The following is a 21,203-nucleotide window of genomic DNA, read 5'->3' as shown; positions in this document are numbered from 1 at the left end:
GATGGAGGGACATATCGTTCTGATCTCCTATTCCAACTGAAAAGAAAAACAATCATCAGACTCTCACTGCCAACAGCACTGTGCTTCTCTCCTTGAATTCTAGCCTACTGCTAGGAGCAGCCCAAATCCATGTGGAGACTGCAGTATTATGGAGATTGAGCAATGCCTACCTGACTATTCATGGAAAAAGGTTATTCATAACACTAAGTGACTAAGACTAAAACAGAGAGACTGATATGCCAGAAGTTACAACTTCAGTAACCCCTTTGGTTCAGGTATTTTCAAGTATGACAAAATGACAAGGCTGATGAAGGCAAATTAACAGCTTTTAAAAGTTGAGAGTGGGAGGACGAATGACATTTTGATGAGAAGAATGACAGATAAAATGATCCAGACAATTGGGATTATGCAGAACATAATTCCTGTGCCAATCCACAGTTGTTGTTTTTTTTTTTTTTAAAGCAGTAGCAGTTGGAATCTGACAAATGAAACAGTAAAACCATGCTCAAATAAACAAAAATGAGAAGCGTAGCTGTGTGATGAATGCTAAGCTAAAACAGGAAAGCTGAACACCAGTATGTGAAGCTAATGGCAATTTTTTGCTGAAAGACTAACATTCACATCCCTTTCTTGAACCATAGTTTGGACAGAAAAAATAAGCTGTCAGAAAGTTTCATTTTACCTCTCCCATTCTTGCACCCATCAGCTAAATGACTGCACAGCTCAGGACTACCAAACACTGCAGCCCCAGAGCTCAAACTACCTCAGAGAAGAATTATTCTGAAATTTCATTGGCTTTCAGTGAGCTGTAAGCCTGAGAAAATACAAATACAGCTTTAATACCAAAGCTGCATTCCCAGGTGCTTTGGAAAATTATTTAGTGCTACATAACCAATATATTCCTTTAAAAATACCTTATAAAATAAAAAAAACATCCCCCCAAATGTCAATTTATCTATTGAACAGCACTGTCTGAGTTAAGTACAGCAAGGAAACAACAGGCATGAATGAGCTCAGAGCCATACGAGCTACTGCACTGACTCATACTGGACAGGACAGCCTTGCTAAACTCAAGAATTTGTAAATGAGAATGAAGGAGCAGGAAAAAAATATTCCTGACTATCTTGATCATAATGTTTGAGACTTCTGCGAGTGAAATATTTCCCTGAGAGATACAAAATTGTGTGAGTGCACCTGTTGCTAATCAGTTTTAAGAACAATCATTCAATTTAATGGAATTTTGAAAATTACTCTGAAATCCTTTAATTGGAAAGTGACAGAAAATAATCCTGAATTATCATCATCAAGTCTGTAAATTGGTTCCTAGAAGAGCTCAAGTGCCATCCCGCAGGTCTGTCAGACACTGAGACAAGTCATATATGCCTTTACTTCAGTTTAAGTAAATAATTCTTGCATGTGGGTATCAGGTTCTGTGACTTAAAATAGGAATCATGCATTTGCATATGAAGAAAAATTTCATTTGTCTTAGGGCTATGTAGACATTTCTCCTGCCCCAGATTTTGGCGTGATACTAAAATGGCTCTTAGCTGCTATTTGCATTAATATATTAATCTCAAATTAAATTGGTTTCTACTCGAGCTAATGTTACAGCACAACAAATAGATCTTAATTCTTTTACTATTAAGTGAAGTAGCAAGCACCAAAGATTACCAAATTACCTCAGAAAACCAGCAGTGGCCATGCTACCAAACAGCACAGAATTCAAGGGAATTCTGGGGAAAATTCTAAGGAAAACTGAGATATATCTTTATGGTACCATGAGCTGTTCACTCAGGAAATATAAAACCTAAACCAAACCAACAAAGAAGCAGGAATAATTCATTGGACTATCTAGGATTATTTTAAAGGATAGGAAGTTTTGCAGCCCTTTCACTTCAATGATAAACTTTGGGATTTTTAGAGATGGTACATAGTAATTAACAAAAAATAATAAAAGAAGCTGTGGATAGTCCCATTCCTGGAAGTGTCCAAGGCCAGGTTGGCTGGAGTTTTAGCAACCTGGTCTAGTGAAAAGTGTCCCTAACCACATCAGGGAGATTGGAACTAGATGATCTTTAAGGTCCGTTCCAACCCAGGCCATTCTACAATTCCATGACATAACACGACATTTTCAACATGATACTTTTATCTTACTGAGGGCAATGCTTAAGGCACAAACAATAGCTACACCTTCCTGCTAAATGAAGCTGCGCTTTCTTTATCACAACACAGTTGCAGGGGCCCTAGAATGCCCTTCCTAGTCCACCCTCAGGTCGTCAGCCAAGCCATAACTTTGCTCAGACCATGACATGTGCTCCCATCTGATGTCTTGGAGATGACTCTTCCTCTCTGCTACCACCACATGTAGAAAGGGCCCAATTCAACCTCTCCTTGTGATGCACAAAAGGACTGTCATGCTGCTTGGGGCTCTGGGGGACTGGAGCATGCAAATATGAAAGAAAAGAAAGTAATAAAAAAAGTTGACTAACCTAACCCACCTGAGCTCGGCTCACAGGGATCGATGTCCTCATCATCGCTGGGACATTCAGCCGAGGCCACCAGGATGTCATCTGTAGTCTGCAAAGGAAATAAGAGTCAAACAGATGTACTTGAATTGACTGAACATGTTGCAAGTTTCTCACCAGCGTGTCTTCTTTTTTTTTTTTTTTTTTTAATTGAATTTATGCAAGGCCCAGAGCATTCCAGACTTAAAGTGTAATGGTGCAGTGACACTCTCCAACTCTGTATTAATGGGACATTGCTTTTCAATTTGCACTTGTCAGGATTTAGAATTGTGTTAGATATCCAGTGTGGGTGCTTACACATTTTAATTTTTTTTTTTTTTTTTTTTTTTTTTTGCAATAAGGACAGAAAGTAGAAGGACAGAATATGTATATTGAGGCTGCTGGTCTTCCCTCTTTATTTCCAATATCTCTACTATGATATTACTGAGAACACTGAGCGCATTAAAATACAAGTCAAAATAATGAACTGCCTGCAGTGCAGCTGTTAAAACTATTATAAATGTAGTGATCTTTTCTCCATTAACTGCACTTACTTACTGTGTCTTCTTGTCAAAAAAAAAAAAAAAGGAAAAAAAAGGAAAAAAAAGGAAAACAAGCAAACATGTCTCTCACTGAGCTGAAAACTATTTAATGAAAAGAAAGTCAAGGAAAGAAAACAACAATAAATGCGTATATGCTAGAAATTATTTTGGTATTTTCTTAAATAAGTGAAAACCTCTTATTTTCTTAAATAAGTGATATATTGTGTGAGTACTATGATTAGGTCCCAGGGCCAAAATGCATTGGACAATTATATAAATCAAGGCAAAGGAGACAAATCAGGGGATGTATGGTAAAATACACCACAAAAGTTCAAAAAATAACTGGGGAATTCCTATCTACTGCTTCTTACTACTTCTTATTCTTGTGCAAGAACAAGGATATATTCACTGAAACACTGATGTAATCAATCAGTCAACATGAAAAAATGAATATGTTTTCAAGCCACCTCTGAGAACAGTCATTTAGAAATGTAATAAGAACATCTACACTAATTCAGGGACATAATAGGAGGGAAATATAAACTGTCATGCACCTGGTCATTTTTCAAGAAATTACTAAAGAGGTTAGGAAGACACTTTTCCTATGGGCAAGGTGTTTCATAACCATCCATTTCAAACTTCTGTTCACCTCACCAAAGGAAATACATGGAGAGAATAAAATACTACATCATATTCAAACAAGAGGCTAAGGATGTAGCAGGCAAAAAGCCATTCTTGGATTCCTGAATGATAAATATGCCAACAACCCATTTCAGTAAATGCAAAACTTTCTTCCTTTATCTCTCCATGGGTATAGAGGAGGGACATAAAATGCATGAAAGTTTTCCTTCATCAGTTTAAATCTGAAGATGTAAAAATTTTATAGCTGTGCAGCAGGGCTAAAGGCTAACCAATGTTGTTTATCATTATTATTCTAAGCAGAGTTTTAAAGCGAAGCATATTACAGTAATAGGCTTTACTTTGTCATGCTTCAAGAATATTAATGAATATAAGCTTTCAGCACTTCTCTGAAGTAGGAAAGTGATACAGGAATACATTCATTAATATGTGAGGCATAACAAAGAAAAGCCCATAATAATAATCATAATATATTTTAGAGGTAAAAGACTGAGGCATAACGGAATGAAGTAACTTGCTGAAGGTAATCAAAAAGGCTACAGACAGCAGCTATGTTTGGATGCCATAATCACAAAAATTATCTTTCCCTAAAGCTGAGAAAATTTGTAGCTAGAGGAAACAACTTTAAACCTGAAATACTCCCAAAATTGCAAAATTTAAAAAACACCCCCAAAAAAGCTTTTTAGTTGCCCTTCATTTCTACCGTGTAGAAAACCAAAGTTGTAACAAAAGCCAGTGGCAAACACCCTCTTGGATTTCCAGTGTCCATTTTCTTTCTCTAGATGACAACCATTTAAGCTTGAAAACCAGTAGCTTGGTGTCTTTGTGGAAAACTACTTTTTCTTTTTAAACAGAAAGAAAAAAATAACCAAGTAACCAACAAAGTGTGCCCATACAAAAATATCTCTGTACTGTAAACTCCACAACCATTAAGTATAAAAACATAATAATAAGTACATAAAGTATCATGCATCTCTGAAATAGTTTCAACTTGGTAAGTGAAGCCCTGGTGTCAAATTTTTCCTTTTGCCCGTAACATGGACAAGACAATACTTTTATGACCTGTAGCCAGAATTCCGAATATTTATCAATGGATCACTGAGGAGCTCTACACAAATACCATTAAACAGAGAGGATCACATGCATACTCAACAGTCACAGCAAGATACCATCTCAGACCTACTGGTCTGACTGGAATTTTGGTTAGAGGTGCTTTGGCCCATGCACAGATGAGTCACCCTTGTAACTTGAGTGACCCAAGGAGAAATGATCAGACAGATTTATGGGATTATTGCAGTGTCTCTGATTACTCTTGATATAGGACAGCGTGGTAAGACTTTAGGTAAATCTATTCATTTGCACAATTTGTGGTACATACAAAATTCTGGTAATTCAAAATCACCAAAAAAAATAACGCACTTTAAGTACTTTCATGTCTGAGAGATACTTTGCTCAGCTACTTATAAGAGAGTGTCAAAACTGTCTTCATAAAGTGACACTAATTCCAATCTATAGAAAGAGTATTCATACATCTACAAGAAGAAAGGAGTGTTCTTGAATAATAAAAATGCATGCATATTATGGGTACAGAAATGAATAATACCTTAAAGAAATGCGAATATAGAATGTCGAGAAAGACCTCATTAATATTTCAGCATATTAAAGGAAGTAACGTGTGTTTCAAAGTCAATATTTGGCATAAAACTCATTTTCTTGTAAGCAATAATCAAGTATCAGTAGCTGAATAGGAAGCAAAGTGATAAGACGGTGCTAAAAGTGTCTTTCTTCAGAAAAATATCTGACGAAGAATTCAAGTTTAAGTACCAATTAAAAGACGTGTCACAACCTGCCCATATTGACCCCTTTCCCCAAATCCAAATAGCCCTTTGCTGCTACTCTTACACATTTTCAGGGAAACGGGCAAAGGAGCTGTGAAAGGCAGGTGAGATAGCAGTGACCAAACTACAAATGAAAGCTATTGGTCTGCCTTACAGAATTCAAAATGGGATTCAGAGTTATCTAAAACACTAGAGAATATAGAGAATGCATAAATTAAATACTGTGAGCCAGTTACTTTCTGGAGTTCTTTCTCCAGAAGAGGTCTGACTGATGCGGATTTACCTGAAGAGAGAGCAGAATTTAGACCTGAGGGTGTCAGACAGCCATGGGGTGCAGATCAATAATGCAAGATAGAGTAATGTGTTTTACTGACTTGACATTATCTTTTCCTCATGCTTTTTAATTTGGATGGGAAGATTTAAAACAAATCAGTTCTCCTAAGTGAATTGCCATTGTTTCTAGCACTATGGCTAACTTACAGGACACTGCTTCAAGCATTCTCATTAATCAAGGATTTAAAAGTCAGTGGAAAATCCCTTATTTACAGTGAGTGCCTAATAGGATAACATCCAACTGGTATCATCATCATACACGATTGGATTAGAATGTGTCTTGGGTGAGTCGTTCAAATTCATTTAAGAGGTGATACTTCAGTTGTAAGAAATTTTAAAAAAAATTAAAATAGAAGGTATACAGCGTGAATGGTCAGGAAGAATTTCTTTTAATTGCTTCTTCTTTTCTTTGTGCATTTCCAGAGATTTTTCAGATTCAGTTTGCAGCTATGACTATATGATTTAAAATGCAGTCCACTGTAAAATGTGGAATCTCAAAAAGTTGTATATCTGTGCACATATCAAAAAAAGCTTACAATTAACATGGCAATGAAAAAATGGAGCCAAAAAAATCCTACATTTAGTAAAACTAGAAGTCATTGCAGAATGTTGCTTCTGACAACCATTCAGGGGTGTGGCCCCTGCAGGAATAGGTCTTGCTTACATCAGCTACGTCTGCTTGCAAAAATAAAGAAATTGGGATTTGTCTCTCAGCCAAGAGACAGTTTAAAATATCACCAATCTGCCACCTTGCCTGAGGAAGGAAATGGTGACTATTTCAAGAAAGCTCCTGGCCAGATGAAAAAATGACGCTGTAGTCATGGCTTAAATGCAGTGACAGTCTGTAGCTACGGATAAATATCAAGCTGCCTCAAAGGTTACTATCTCTGGTTCAAAACTAGTACCAGAAAATATGGCTGTGCCCTTCTAATAGTGCTCTCTGAATGCTATGCCATTAAAAGAAATAACTGCAAATGAATAAACAATACAGGAAAGTAATTTTTTATTATTATTCATTTTTTTTTGCATGACTGAGATTAAATACACACCAACTTACTCTGGTTTTATGTATGAAGTCTACTATACCTGAGGGTATGAGAGAAATATGACCTAAAAATTAAATCACCAATCTGAGCTGTGCATTCATTAACAGTATAATGGATCCTGCATATTTTCTGTTGTAGTATGGCACCAGCTCTCCTTTAAATCATAGCACCCTACAGCTACTCTGAATATAGTTTATTCCTTTCTTGTTCAATAATACACTTTATCCAATGAGAACTGCAAGCAAATCCAAATTACACAATAGCTAAAAACTAGCAGTCCTAAATTATTATATGAATTATAACCAGCACAACCCCTCATGACTACTCTTTAAATTATTTTAGATGAGAACTTCAACTGTGTAACTCAGAATTACTCTTATTTATTTATACAGCTCCAGTGCTGAATGATAGCAGAGACCGATGCTGTTGTGCCTGGTGCTAAAGGCAGCTGGAAAGCAAAGGTTCTGCTCTGAGGAGCTTTGAGATTGATTTTGGACAACAAATGAGTGGGAGAGGGAGCAGAGGATGAGAAGGGTCAGGTGAGGATGCTGCTGAGAGGCGCTGGCAGTTACACACAGGCCGCGATCTAGCACATTTCCCAAAATTATGCTCCCATAGAGCAGGAAGGAAGGTCAGAAAGAAAGCAGGCACAGGAAAGCCAGGCAGGAGCCTATGACTGGCCAAGGAGATGCTGGGAACAGATGGTGCCTGGCGAGCACTGCCGAGGCTGCAAAGCCTCTCCGAGGAAACTCCACGTGTTTGGAACCGTCTGGTGAGTGTGGAGATGAGGACAGGCAGGGTGGCACAGAGACAGGCAAGCAGCACCCATGGTTAGGATGGAGGGCATGGTCAAGGCATGGGAAGATGGAGCATGCTTGTTTTGGGAGGGGAACTAACAAAGGAAGTGAAAAATTATTGGTGAGGTCACAGGAGCAAAGGAGACAAGGTGGCAAAAGGGGAGGGCCAGGGTACAAGGGAGGGGATATCAAGAGACACAATTATGTGAAGATTAATGGGTAAGAATCCAATGACTGTTAGCAAATGACTGTCTGAAAACATACTTTCAGATGTAGACAAGGAAATTAAACCTCTAATTCTCCTTTCCCCCTTTTCTGTAATGCTTAATTATCATCTCTGCTTGCTTCATTTTTCCTCCTGAAAACAAAGCTTATTCAAATAATTGCAATTTAATTCAGAGAGAATCAGCTACAAGTGATTTTCGAGCATAAAGGTCTGCTTCAGTTTGGCAAAAGCCTATATAGCTACAACCATGGTATAAACAAAGGTTTTGGAAACCCAACAGATAAACACTACTGTCTTCTTTATTAGCTGTGGCAAGCTCTCCTTGAAAAATATGGTTCATGCAACACCTAGATAAAGGAGCTCAGAGCAGTCCTTTTATACTTTTGTACTGAACACATTACTTTCTGAGGCAGAGAGGGACTTACCCAAAAACTAATCCCTTGCATATATTCCTTTTCCCCCCTTTTTCCTCTTTAAATGGATGAATAAAGTAACCTAAATCAATGGGAGTGCTGACAGAGATCAACAGGGTATGAAACATCACAAAAGACTTCATGTGGAAAAACTCAGATTTCATTTTTCAGGAGGGGATTAACTGCACAATCTTCTAGCCAAGACTACATCATTTGAATTTAATTCTCGGTGTACGAAGCAGATCTTCGTGACTGGTTATTGAGACAGTTGTGGAAAGAAACTCGAATATGTCACATTCATCAGGTGTACTCCTCATCTGGTGTTAATAACCTGCCACTGCACGAGGCAGTTTGCTGGGAAAGAGGCAATAGTGATGTAACAGTAATATCAGCTCTAGATGATTTGCTGTTTAGACAACTGCCTCGAACATTGTATTTAACCTGCTATAGGTCAAACAAGTACATGTGCATCAATTACTGCTCGTCCACCCACATCCAAAAAGTCCTTTCTCAGCACTGTGCTACTGAAAAACGTTATTTCTGGACATGGGTATTAAAATGCTAATATTTCAAGCACATGCACAATATTTATTAAATCTTTTGCTAACTGCTGACATGTTATTACCCTGTAATGTGAAAATACAGTAACTGAAAATCGAAACACTTTCTCAAAACTGGCTGTGATCTAATTAATACTACCATGTTATTTCTTGAATTGTCAGTGTTTGATGCTGGGAGAAAGCAAAAGCCTTGATTAATAAGTTCCTCTCACAGAAAAAAAAAAGAGAAGCCTTGAGGATATAGCAACAAAATACAATAAGGCCTTGCAGTCAGTGAAATGAATGCTGTAGAAATTAAACGCAGAAGTGTAGGTGAAAAGCTCAAGAAGATGCCTCAGATGCCCTGCAGGGCACCTTCAGCCTCTGTCCTCAAATCCCAGCAGTGAGAGGAACACACCTGCTCCACAGAGCAAAACAGAGCCACCTCAATTCTAGCCTCCACCTCTCCACATACAGACAGTTTATCTTTCCACACAATAACCTTAAAATCCATGGTATTCATTCCATGCAGAAAGACTTTTGTGTTATTTCTCCAGCCACCCTCCTCCACCCAAACATCTAAATTCTCATGGGGAAAATTGCCACAAACAATGGGAATATATTTGAGAAATGGATTTATAGTAAAATAATGTCAACAAAACTGTGCCCTTAAGCTCAGAATTTGAAGTTAATTGCTTTGGTCAAAGTCTTAGAGTCACTAATCTCATTTGTAAAGAAGCAGAAGCAGAGCTGAGAAATCCACATGCTGGCAAAGGTACAACATTTCACTTGGACAGATAGCCAGGCAGCACTGCACTAACGTTTAAAAATTAAAGTATTACTAAGTAAAAAATAAGAAAAAAATCCAAACATTTTCCTATCAGGTCATGTTCCTTATCTCCTGCAACATATGGATTAAGTTAGTTTCTCAGATGTAGACCAAATGCACTTTCTATATTAATTTTATTTTAAAAATATCACATTTCTTGTCCTCTTTAAAACTTTTTGGATTTGCTGCCTAGAAAATTATCCCACTGTTTTTCTTCCATGTTTCTCTCCCAGCTGGGTAACAAACGAAAATGCACACATCACCATTAATACATTTTTCACTGGCCACTCTTCCATATTTAAAGGCTTTACAAGGAGATCCTTAATAGAACACTCACTGTTTAACAGCAGGGTCTAGTTTGGACTTCTCTTCTTGAAACAAGCTGATCCTGCACTAGCTGTGGCTCTTGGAAGCAGAGCAAGCAGCAGCCACACAGTGACAAAGTACCAAGAGTGGGGGAAGAAGGTTTATTTTTTGAGGTAATTTGCTATTTGCATCAAGGAACAACTGATGTTCACCATGAATGTTGGACTAATGTTCAAAGCAGTGCTGGCTGCAATCAAGAGTGAATTGTCCATCTTCCACACCCCTCACATCAAGGCCAACTCATGCCATAAACCCCTGAGCACGAGGAGTCATGTCCGCGTCATGAATACCTTTGCATTGATTAAGGTCTAAATTTGTTTTGCAGTGCCAGATGAACAGACCAGGGTTTGATTTCCTTTCCAAAAAACCCAGTATGGCACTGTTTTGCTTCTGACTGATTCAGAAATACAGGTGCAGTAAAAAGACAAAACTGCTTCTATCCTTCCTACTGGAAATATTGGGCACGGTGGCTGGCTGGGAATGAGCAAGTATGAGCCCTCTACCATGTGTTCACTGCTCCCCCGGCTCCATCTTGCCCTCTCCCTCTCCTCTTCAGTGGGATTGATGGAAATAGGAGCTCACTCCCTGCTCTCAGGGCCCTTGGGAACTGCTGGCTGACGCCTCAGCTTGTTCTGACCCAGAGCCCTGAGCAATTGCCATGAAGATGCAGGCACAACTAGCCCAAAGCTAGTTTTTCTCTCATGACGGAGAAAAAACCCACAGATGAAGAGACATGGCACAAAACTGGACTTTATCAAGAAGGCACTGCTATGCAACACACCAGTCACCAAAACCATGGGCACCTAATCGCATAATGCCTATTATTTATACTGTGCCATTTGTGAAAGCTGTCATGGCTGCTTGGATGAAGAACAAATGACTCACTGCCTTACTCCTTTCTCATCTAACTTTTAGATTCACAGTGGTGTAACATTTCTGGTTCCAGAAATAATTTTGTTGGCTAATTTTCATTCTGCAATTACAAATAGTTCTGCCATGGATCATACTGACTAGACGAAGCTGTGCTACTTTCCAACTTACCTGTTTCACCCTTATTTCCCCCAAGGTAATGAAAATAGGTTGAAAACAAGAGACAGATAATCTGTGAATTCTTTAAAAGTCTCTTGTGCTTTCTTTCCTAGATCCTTTCCAGAACATCCATATTCCTCTCCTATAAACACCATAGTTCATTCCAGAGCAAGAGCAACAAAAATGCACTTTGATTTTTGTTTTGTTTTTACATTTGCACTGAGCCTAAAATATATGGAATAGAATGTGGTTGATGAAATGCAATCCTATTATTTTCTCCTAGGCGAGAAAATTATTTTGCCTCTAAGTATGAGGGAAATGTTTCTGGGCATTATGCTTTTATTTTCTGGTATCATTTTATTTTTAGCCATCTCTTTTGCTGAAGTAAACATTTTGGTCTCCATTAATTCTGAACTCACAAAACACAGAAGAGACAGTTTTGTATTAACTCAGAGAGAGACTGTGCTTATTAAATGGCAACATTACAACAGCGATAGCAAATCTTTTAATTTATATCCCTGTATTACCAATCACATGCACAGAGACTGTCAAATTTTTGGAATATGACTCTTGCTGCAGTTGTATTTATCTCAGGAAACTCAGGCATAGCATTATTAAAGCCTTCAAAATTGACAATTTGAGTTTTTGTCAGGGAAGTAGGGCTGCTTTTAATTGACCATTGAGCTGCTAGTGTAGCCTTTTTTGTTGTTGTTGTGGAGCTTTGGGTTTTTTTTGCAATTTAATCACAAGTTTTAAGACCATTCTTAGCAAAACTTTATTAAGTTTGAGAAATGACTGAAATCAACATTGAACACTTTTAAGACTCGGCTGGGCTGGTTGATCCTTGAAGTCTCTTTCAACCTGGTATTCTGTGATTCTGTGATTCACTGAGTTATGAAAACACAGCAAAGTTAGAAAGGTACTAACTATGAACTACACTTCCATCTTTTTTTTTTTTACAATTGCAGTACTGCCAGTCTTACTGTGAATCTCCCTGACTATTAAATTGTGTCACACAAGAACATCTTGGTCTACTGATAGCCACAGGAATTTTTTTATAAGTCTCAAAATCGGGGAAGGCAAGGAAAGCCCTTCAGAAGGAATACTTCCTGAAACTCACATGGAGTCTCTGTTCTCACTTAGCATATTTTCAGGGTGGAGAAAGCTTTCTTATCTTGTCAGCAACTGCTTAAACTACTAGACTGCTTTTTAGCCATTTAGGTAAACCAACCATATCATCTTGCTCCAGAGACAAGTCAGAGACTGAGACAATAGAAGAAACACGAGATCTTCTTTTTAACACTGACATATCCATACCATGTTCTTCAAGTTCATTTGAGCATGTCTTTAGCTCAAGGCAAATTGTTTTGAGTCAGTCAGATCAGGCAAGAATCTGCTAGTATCCCTCTCTCAAGTCCAGTTTTCCTTCCCTGAAGGAAAACGAGTGCTAGTCCCACTGCCAACAGTTTCCTTCCTCAAGTTTTACAATAAAGAACTAATTTAAACTTTTTCAGGGTCCAAGAGGGCACACTGTTCCTCCCCAGATATTAGATCCTTTGTCACATTTTATCCCTCATTATCACCAGTTTTCACAGGTATACTCAGAGAAGGGAAAGCAAAACTGAAGCTGTTTTTTCCACAAATCTGTCTTTGAAGCACAGCCTTTTAAAATGTAAAGCACTCAGTTCTACTACTAAAAAATCCCCACATTTCCTTATCTTAATGTTTTAATTAAAAAACTCAAACAATAATGGCAGGACCAAGGAATATACTGAGGAAATAATCTACTAGTTCTGCAGAGATGAGAAATGTTCTACAGAGGAGCTGCATTCTGCAAGTACAATTCAGTAATACTAACAAGAGTTAGTTAGCTACACGTGCTCTGGAAAAAGACAATGCCTAATTGCCTTTCAATTAAAATGTTTCATTAAAGCCACTGTTTTAGAGATACTATTAATTACACAGTTTCTGAGAGTGTACATTTGTCACAGAGGTGTTTGGGTTTGTTAATGATGCTTTTATTCCATAAGAGCTGTCAAAATTCAGGTGAGAAACACGCTCCAGGAAAGGAGCAGGCTTTGCACAGCTGGGAGATGCTCCAGGTGATTGTGATATTATTTACAAGCAGATGTTATTTATAACCACATTGTTGACCAGGGACCTCCCTTTTTCATCAAATGCATAGAAATCTATGCAGGTTAAGAAAAACTGCATCTTACACAGGAGGTAATTGGGTTTGGGACCTAAAAAATGGTCTCACTTTAAAGGATAGGTAGTGGCTTTTCAGTACCAAAGAGAAGAACTGAGGCCTGGAAGACAATTTCTCTTCAGCTGTCCATACTGCTGCTGATGGCATTTGGGTGGTGGGGAGGAATAAGCTAGAAAAATCAGGCTCAGAAAACTGGCAAGATGGGATACCGAGATGAAGGGCCAGGAAAGTGTGAAAAGTAACTGAGGTAAGATGTTGGAGGATTTGGGAAGACACTGCTCCTGCTGTAAGCCTGGGAGGACACAGACCATTACAAAGGGAAGAGAGGATGAGGGGGAAAAGAGCTGCAGTAAATCAGCAAAGTGGCACATGGAGAGCCATGGAGAACTGTGGGCATGGGGAAGATTGGGATGAGGACAAAGCATGCTGGACCAGTCACTGGAATTATTACAGATTGGAAAAATTACAGACTTGTAGCCATTGGAGCTGGCACCAAGATTTCAGCTTTCCTTTCACTGTCAATCACAATCTGCTAATCACTCTAGCAAAGACTTCAGTTTTCCAGCAGATGTCTGGCCCATTGGGATCCATCATTTAAAAGACACAAGTATAAGGCAGAGATCTGCCAGGTGAATCCACAGGCTCCAGCAGTCCATTTCAGGGTGTCAGTTCTGTGGTGCATAGTGGAACAGGTTTCTGATGTTTGTTTTGAAAGGAACTCGGAAAACCATGATACAAAACATTTGATTTGGAAAATTTTAAGTGTGAAAGGGAATGAACACCCAGCAATTAGGGGATGCCAGAAATCAAGTCTGACACGAAGCCTTAATTCACATGGCTTATGTCTGCACAATCTGATGCCATCTTCAATAAAATGCTGGTACAGATTAATAATAACATATTTGAATGTCAGCTGGTGCAAAGCCACACAGTTCCAGAGAAACAAAATGTTCACACTTCAGTTGTGCATCTGGCCCATAATTTCTTGTGATATTGTTTAAAACTGAGAGCCCAAGCCCATAGGGAATTATCTTAAACTTGAGTATGCCTAAGGCTACATACTAATCGCTGTTCTTACTGCAGCATGGCACGCTTCTGAGTCATACTGCAAAGACAGGTTTGCTGTGAGGTAATAAAAAAAAAAAAGTTAAAACTATTAAGTCACATAAAGTCTGGATTTTTGACCTTCATTATTACATTATGAGCAATAGCTAGGAATATGGCAGAGAATTTAAAATAGGATTCTCATTTATGAAATGTGAAATTAACCATCTATGCACACCCCAGTTATTCAGTATGGCACTGTGTTTTCACAAGGTCTCTCCATTTCCTGGCAGGAACCTATCAGTTATCTGTTAAAATTGCTTTTCATAACACCTTATAGCTGTTGAAATACAGCAAGGAAAATACAAATACAAAAGCAAGGACATTTCATTTGCCTGGAGTGGAAACAGCAAGATAGTGTAAGATTCCTCTTTAAAAGTAAAAAGAATTTCATAAGATACAGGCTCAAAACTCTGATGGGTGCCTAGAAGTTCTTGCTATTGCAACTAAAACATTCAGCTGACTCTCTAAATAGGCATACTATGTCAGGAAAGGCTATAATTAAACTCCCTGAGTCTGTCACTCTTGTCTATATAGGAATGTTACTGTGAGAAAGATGAAGTTAATTAAAACTGGTATAACTCCCAGGTGCATAAATTTTGCTGGGAAAAGACCAAATGTTTTGTGCACAGCTTTGGAGGGCAGGGCAGGCACCTCCAGCCAGCCCATGGGTTTGCTCTGGGCATGCAGAGGGGGAGCTGGAGCTGCGTGGGCTCCTCTGTCCCCGTGCAATGGCAGCAGTGGGATGTGTCAGACCCTTCGTGGGAACAAGCTGTTACCCTCACGCTGACATCTCGCTGTGTCTGACTGCACAGCAAACTCCACTACGCTGCAGCTCCTCAGATTTAGCTCTCTTGCCTCTAACAGCCATGTACTGCTGTCAGGAGAGCAAACTGTGAGACCAAAACGATGCAGGCAAACATGTGGGAAAGCCTGAATTCAATCAGGCTGTTGCAGTCCTTCTCCCGCTGCTTCACCACGAGGCACCCAGGCAGTTTGTCACTGCTGGAATGCCCTGGGTTCCTCCTGTTGGACAGCAGTCAAAGGGTCACGTTCAAGTCCATACTCAAGTCTCTTAAGCTTTTATGAGTCTAAGGAAACTTCAATACTGTCTCCTTTCAGTATCGCAGCACAGCACCTTAGTACCCAAAGGTGTTTTTTTTTTTTCTTTTCCCCCTTTTTTAAAACATCTTTACAACAACATGCAATCACTAGACTCCCCAGATATCTTAGATTCCCCAGATTCCTTAGATCTGAACAAAGCTATAAAATACCTTCACACATTGCCTGTTATTGATTTCTCCTGTCTTTAGTATTCTATGGTCTCACGCAAGGGACTCAACCTCCTCCTCCCTGCTGTTCTCCTGAGGTCTGTCCTTTGGAGCGTGGGACCTCTCTCTTCTCCCTAATATCTCTGCAAAATCTATTTTTTATAACCTCTGCTCACCTTTGTGTCCCTGCTGAAAGATTTCTAATTAGCCTGCTTGGATGATCGAAGTCCTCTGCTGCCCTCAGTGCTCTCCCTTTTGCAGTCATTGCTCAGACTTCACTGCACCAGTCCGAGAGCCTGGCTGAAATTATTTCATCTGTGGCTCTCTGATCATCATAATGATAATGGAGTAACACTCTTCACTTAATGTTGCCCATGTATCATGAACTTTATTATCTGTAATACACTTCAACTCAGAGGAACAGATTTCGAGCTTCTTGGAAAGGAGAAGGGCACAGGAGCTGCCTGCAAAGCAGTGTTCCAGCTCTCTCCTCCTAGATCAGCTATCAGAAAAGTAGTTCTCAGACACAGGTGAACATTTTTTAGTATGACACCAAACAGGCAAGTACTTGGCTACTCTGCTGGGCAGCCTTTGCCATTCAGGGCACCCTTGCTAGTTTTATCCAACACCACAAAGCAGGAATTGGGATCCAGAATCTGGCCAAAAAACATTGCACAAATGCAAGTTGAATTACTAGGGTTCCTGAAGGATGATGGCGTGTGCACAACTCTGTTTTGGGTGCTGTAGATCAAAGATTTCCTAATATGCAGAAACACAACCTGTATCACAATGTGCAGCAATTTGAAATGGAAGAAATAATAACTCTGGAACCTTATTTTGATTGATTTTTACAGAACATAAGTGTAGCATCTAAGCACTTGCTGAAGAAAAGAAAAAACTCCACAAGTTAAGTGAGACTGCCCACAGTGAATTTCTTCACCTGATCACACCAATTTGCAGAGATTAATTGTATGGAAGGAGCCACATAATGCTGAATTTCATGATGAATGGACACTATGACAGCAAATGATTTCCCCTAATGTTCCATTATGCTTCTCAACATTTGAAATTTAATTACTTGAAGAAAAAAAAATTAAAAAGGCAAAAGCCATCAATAGCCTCACCATTACAGTATATTTTCAACTTGAGAAGGCATTTTGTTTCACCATAAAGAAAACTTCATGTGCAAACCCAAGGGAGGCAAATCTCAGACATTATGACAATGTTGCTATAGCAATTATTTGTGGGAACGTGCATCAGTGGCAGCTTAGCTCTCAAACCTACTGCTCAGCTCATGCATGCTGTTCTTAACCAGAATATAAACTGCCTGGTGCTCATTGTATCCTAATAAGATTTGTAAATTACTTACAGTGATGTACTTCCAACAACGAGGAATGGAAGAATAGTTTTGTTACTAATACTTAATCATGCTTAGAAAAACCCTTTATATCTGTGCATTCAGTTAGATATTCCAACTGCTCTTTCTGAGAAAGCAAAGTCATATAAATATAGCCTAAAAGCAATCAATTACATTTCCTGAATTATTGTGCACAATATATTATTCAAATGGGGTCTGCTTTGAACACTGGTTATTTAAGATCAGGTTAATATTTGGAAGCAAAGGAAGGAAAACTTAGATTGAGGCAAAATTTTATAATGATTCAGCATAAACAAAGGGTGTGAAAATGCAATGTTCCAGTATTCTCAAAATCCCAAGCAGCAGATAAAGCAGAAATATCTGAATCACCCTTTCTTGTATTTAGTCCATTTAATAATACTTCACTGCTCAGCTAAACTAAATTTTCCTGGATACATTCATTAAAAAAAATGCAATCGTGCAACACTTGTGATATTAATGGGCAGCTTCAGGCCTGAAATCAAAACTATACGTTGGAAGGGTTGAGGTTTGAAGCTAGTTCAGTTTTGCACAGCAATCTACAAACATAAAAGTCACAGACAATGGACAAACTACCTCTGCAGACCAGACTCTTTGGGGTGCTCAAGTCATATACTCAGCCAGCTACAAGCATTTTCTTCAACCTACTGTACTTTAATCCCCAATTAACTTTATTAATTGATCTTACACTTTAAAACTGCTTCAGCAGCCAGAAGAGGATGGGTCCTAGGAGGGCATGATGCTTAATTTCACAATGAAATCTTTGGTAATGAAAGATCTGTCATGCTACAAACTGAGTGCCCTACATAAAAACAAGGCCACAGAGGAGCTGGCCGTGTTCTGCTTACCAAAATGACAGCCTCTCACTAAACTCCATCAGATACACAGTGAGGCAGTTCCTTCAGAGTTCCTTCCCAGTATCTGCAGCCTATTGACTTAGCATACACATATTTCAGCATGTCTTAATATTTTGCTTCAGCACACTGAAAACGTTGCAGCCTCCCTCTTTGTTCTTTGCCGCCTTCCGTAGCAACGGCTGAATTAAAGTAGGTCTGGAATATCTACTTAAGCAAATTACACTCAGATATTTGGAAGGCTGAAAATCCTAGGGAAAAAAACCCCTATGTCTGAGTGGTTTTTGAGCAAAGAAATAATTTATCTTTAGGGGTTTTTTTCCTGGAAATAAAATTCAGCAGCCCTTTTCCACACTAGGAAGCCATACTTAACCTCATCCATCAATATGTGTAGTAGGCTAGTCACTCCCCGTAGTATTTTTAAAGGTAATAGAACAAAGGCATTTTCTAAAACACACTTGACACATGCTAATGCTCAGTCTGGAAGTACCTGCTCTGTTTTCAGAGCATACAGGCTGTCCTGTTAACCCCTAGCACTTTTTTCCTTTTTTTTTTTTTTTTGTTTTCAGAACTCCAGACAATAAAACAAGTGGCAACTGTTTCTGATTTCAATAATCAGACGTGCATAGACCTGCTTTTTAATTTCCCTACCCCATTCTCCACATTACAAAGAGACAAGGAGAAGGTGAGGTTAATGTTTAAAAGTAAAGTTCTCTTAATGGGTGACAAACATGGACACCTACAGTCCGAGAGGCTTTACTGACAGGGGAAAACATGTCTAGAAAACTCATATGTAACTCCCACCCTGTAATACAGGGGGACAGCCTGACACCAAATATTTTTTCTTCTTTTGCAGTCTTGAAACTTGGCTCCCATTTTCTTTATCAGTCACAATGCCAGGTAGCTGTAGTGCTGTAGACCCAAGCAAAAGCCTGCTGTGATGTCCTCTCCTTTCCTACCATTTGCTTGCAAACACACAAAATCTCCAAATGCCCCCCAATCCTTGCATTTTAAACCAACACAGAACTCAGGAAATCTCTGTTTTCTGTAATGGCAATGGGAAATACACATTTTCCGTTAGATGGCTGCTATTTTCCTAATTCATATGGAGTCTAGCACTGGAAAAGCAAAGGAAATGAAAGCCTTCCCTGCAGTCTTAAATCCTTTTCTGATTATGGATTTCCTTCAGGATAAATTACCACCTAGATGTGCATATCTCTGCACTTGTAGCTTTATGCAACAGCTTCCACTTAAAATAGCAGGACAAAAAGCAAATGGCTTCTTCCTCCTGAAATCTTCTGCAGCCATGGCTCAGTTCTGATTGAGCAACACCAAGGTGGCTTTACATGGAAAACACCTCAAGGAAAAGGCAGGCACCAACCCACCACAAAGAAAGGGGTGGCTGGCAGTCTCCAAGTGGGCAATCAGGGAAGAGTGAACATTTTGCTGTCTACAGCAGGACAGGGGGCCCAGCCAGCAGCTCCCACTTGCCAGTGGGCAGGAAGCACAACATCACAAGTCCACTGCCCCTGCTGCCATCTCTCCTCCCTGAGACTGCTCCCCCAGCTCAACAGGGAGCAGAAAATACCGGCAGACGGGGTGTTTCCACTCATTCTGCTCTGAAAGCTAAATGTGCCATTATAACACGATGCTAATAGCTAAATCTCAGCTGTATGTGCCAATTTGTGCTTAAGGAAGACTGTTCTCCCCTGCACCAACTTAAGGGGAGCAGACTGAGCGTGAGGCGGTTTTCATGTACAAGGAAAATGCACATACAGCAAGTGCCAGCAGCGCACGATCAGGAGTTCTGGAAATGCTGGAGCAAAGCCTCCAACAGGGGATCGTAATCCTCTAATACTGACTTGGAGATAGCAGGCTTCTCTCCACGGCATATGCACTCATAGTGAGCATTTGCAATATTTATTCTCCATTAAACATGTAGTGTAAGTATCAATAAAGATTGTTTGTCTTTTACTACCAATCTGGCCTCGCTGTTAATAAAGGTAAGGAATAGCTTTTTTCATCAATATGGGAACACATGTAGATTGATATTTATCACTACATGACCTGCTTAGAGCCCTTCCAGTTTTCTTTGAAGGATCACAAATTATTCACAACACTGCAGGGTTTCTTCAGTGATAACATCTGATACATTTTATATAACATCCTTGTTTTTGTATCTGATATCAAACCCTATAAACCACATCATTTTATGGGGAACCTGAAATTGGATTCCTCTGCAACAGAACATTTCCTCCCTTGACTGTCTGCAGCACTTTATAAAATATTTATTGCTAGGATGCCTAAAAATACACATAGCCCAGCACAGCTTTAAGATGGAGAACTATTTAGCAGTCATAGACTAGATTTCATACCACAGGGTTCTTATTAGGCATAGTTGCCTAGAAATCACACTTATTTTCTGAAACACGACTATAAAACAGTTTCATTTCAAATTAATAATTCAGCTTCCCGAACAGACAAAATTATGTAATTTTTTACTTCTTCAAGGTTCCACAGCAAAAGCTGTGCTCCAAAAATATTCCGAGACCCAGGTGAACAAGCCTGTGTCTTTCTGTCTATTTATTTTTTATTTGAGAACAAATTTAATTACTCTTTGTCTGACACACATCACATACTTCTGGTCAAGCTTCAGCATGAAATGCAGAGATGCTGTTTTGGGCCAGGCATCCCCCAGTGTGATTCATGGGATGCTGAAAACTCCCTGGGCTTGGCTGCATGCATATAAATCAGCCAGGGCTCTTCTCCACAATGCAAATGGCAAGACCCTCTTTCCTGGCAAATTAAAGCAAAAGTGACAAACACTTTCTCAGCACTACTCAGAGAGGCATGAATTCTCCAGGGAAACACGGCACAGTGTTTTGCACCAGCACTGGAGAAAGGCAGAGACACACAGAGCCACTGTCCCACCCCACCATTAGTGTCAGTGCGACCCCTGACAAAACTACACTCACTGGGGGTGTTTCAAGTGAAGCACCAAGAAATCACCCACTACTCCCACACATTCTGGTCTAACTGGATGTCCCAGTTGCAGATGATGAACAAGGACTTTGACACCATGATGAGGGGAGGGGGCACTGGCAGAGCTGCAACCCTTTGCTAGCAAGAGAGGGGTCACTACAATTCCTGGTTTTTATGGATGTTGAAGGGTTCATCTGTAAAAAAAAAAAACAACTTACCTTTCCACTGTTGTACCATATTTGTGTTTTTAAAAGAATGAATTCCAGCATGATACATGAATCCCCTC

The 21,203-nt window shown here is 39.3% G+C and overlaps 1 protein-coding gene across 10 annotated transcripts in view; it reads right to left on the bottom strand.

Annotated features, from left to right (window-relative positions):
- NRXN1 (neurexin 1) overlaps positions 1-21,203 on the bottom strand; it is a 669,617-nt gene that overhangs the window by 16,156 nt on the left and 632,258 nt on the right. For 6 of the 10 annotated variants that reach the window (XM_041489359.1, XM_041489362.1, XM_041489360.1 and 3 more), the window contains one exon: positions 2,490-2,577. In XM_041489359.1, coding sequence (XP_041345293.1) covers positions 2,490-2,577 — 88 coding nt within the window. The remainder of the gene's footprint in view (positions 1-2,489; positions 2,578-21,203) is intronic. The other 4 variants (XM_041489370.1, XM_041489363.1, XM_041489369.1 and 1 more) reach the window with 1 other exon arrangement.

The sequence above is a fragment of the Pyrgilauda ruficollis genome, unplaced genomic scaffold (assembly GCF_017590135.1).
Source record: "Pyrgilauda ruficollis isolate IOZ18807 unplaced genomic scaffold, ASM1759013v1 scaffold93, whole genome shotgun sequence".
Taxonomy (NCBI): domain Eukaryota; kingdom Metazoa; phylum Chordata; class Aves; order Passeriformes; family Passeridae; genus Pyrgilauda; species Pyrgilauda ruficollis.
Note: the sequence above shows the minus strand (reverse complement) of the source record. Positions and strands in the feature narration are given on the sequence as shown.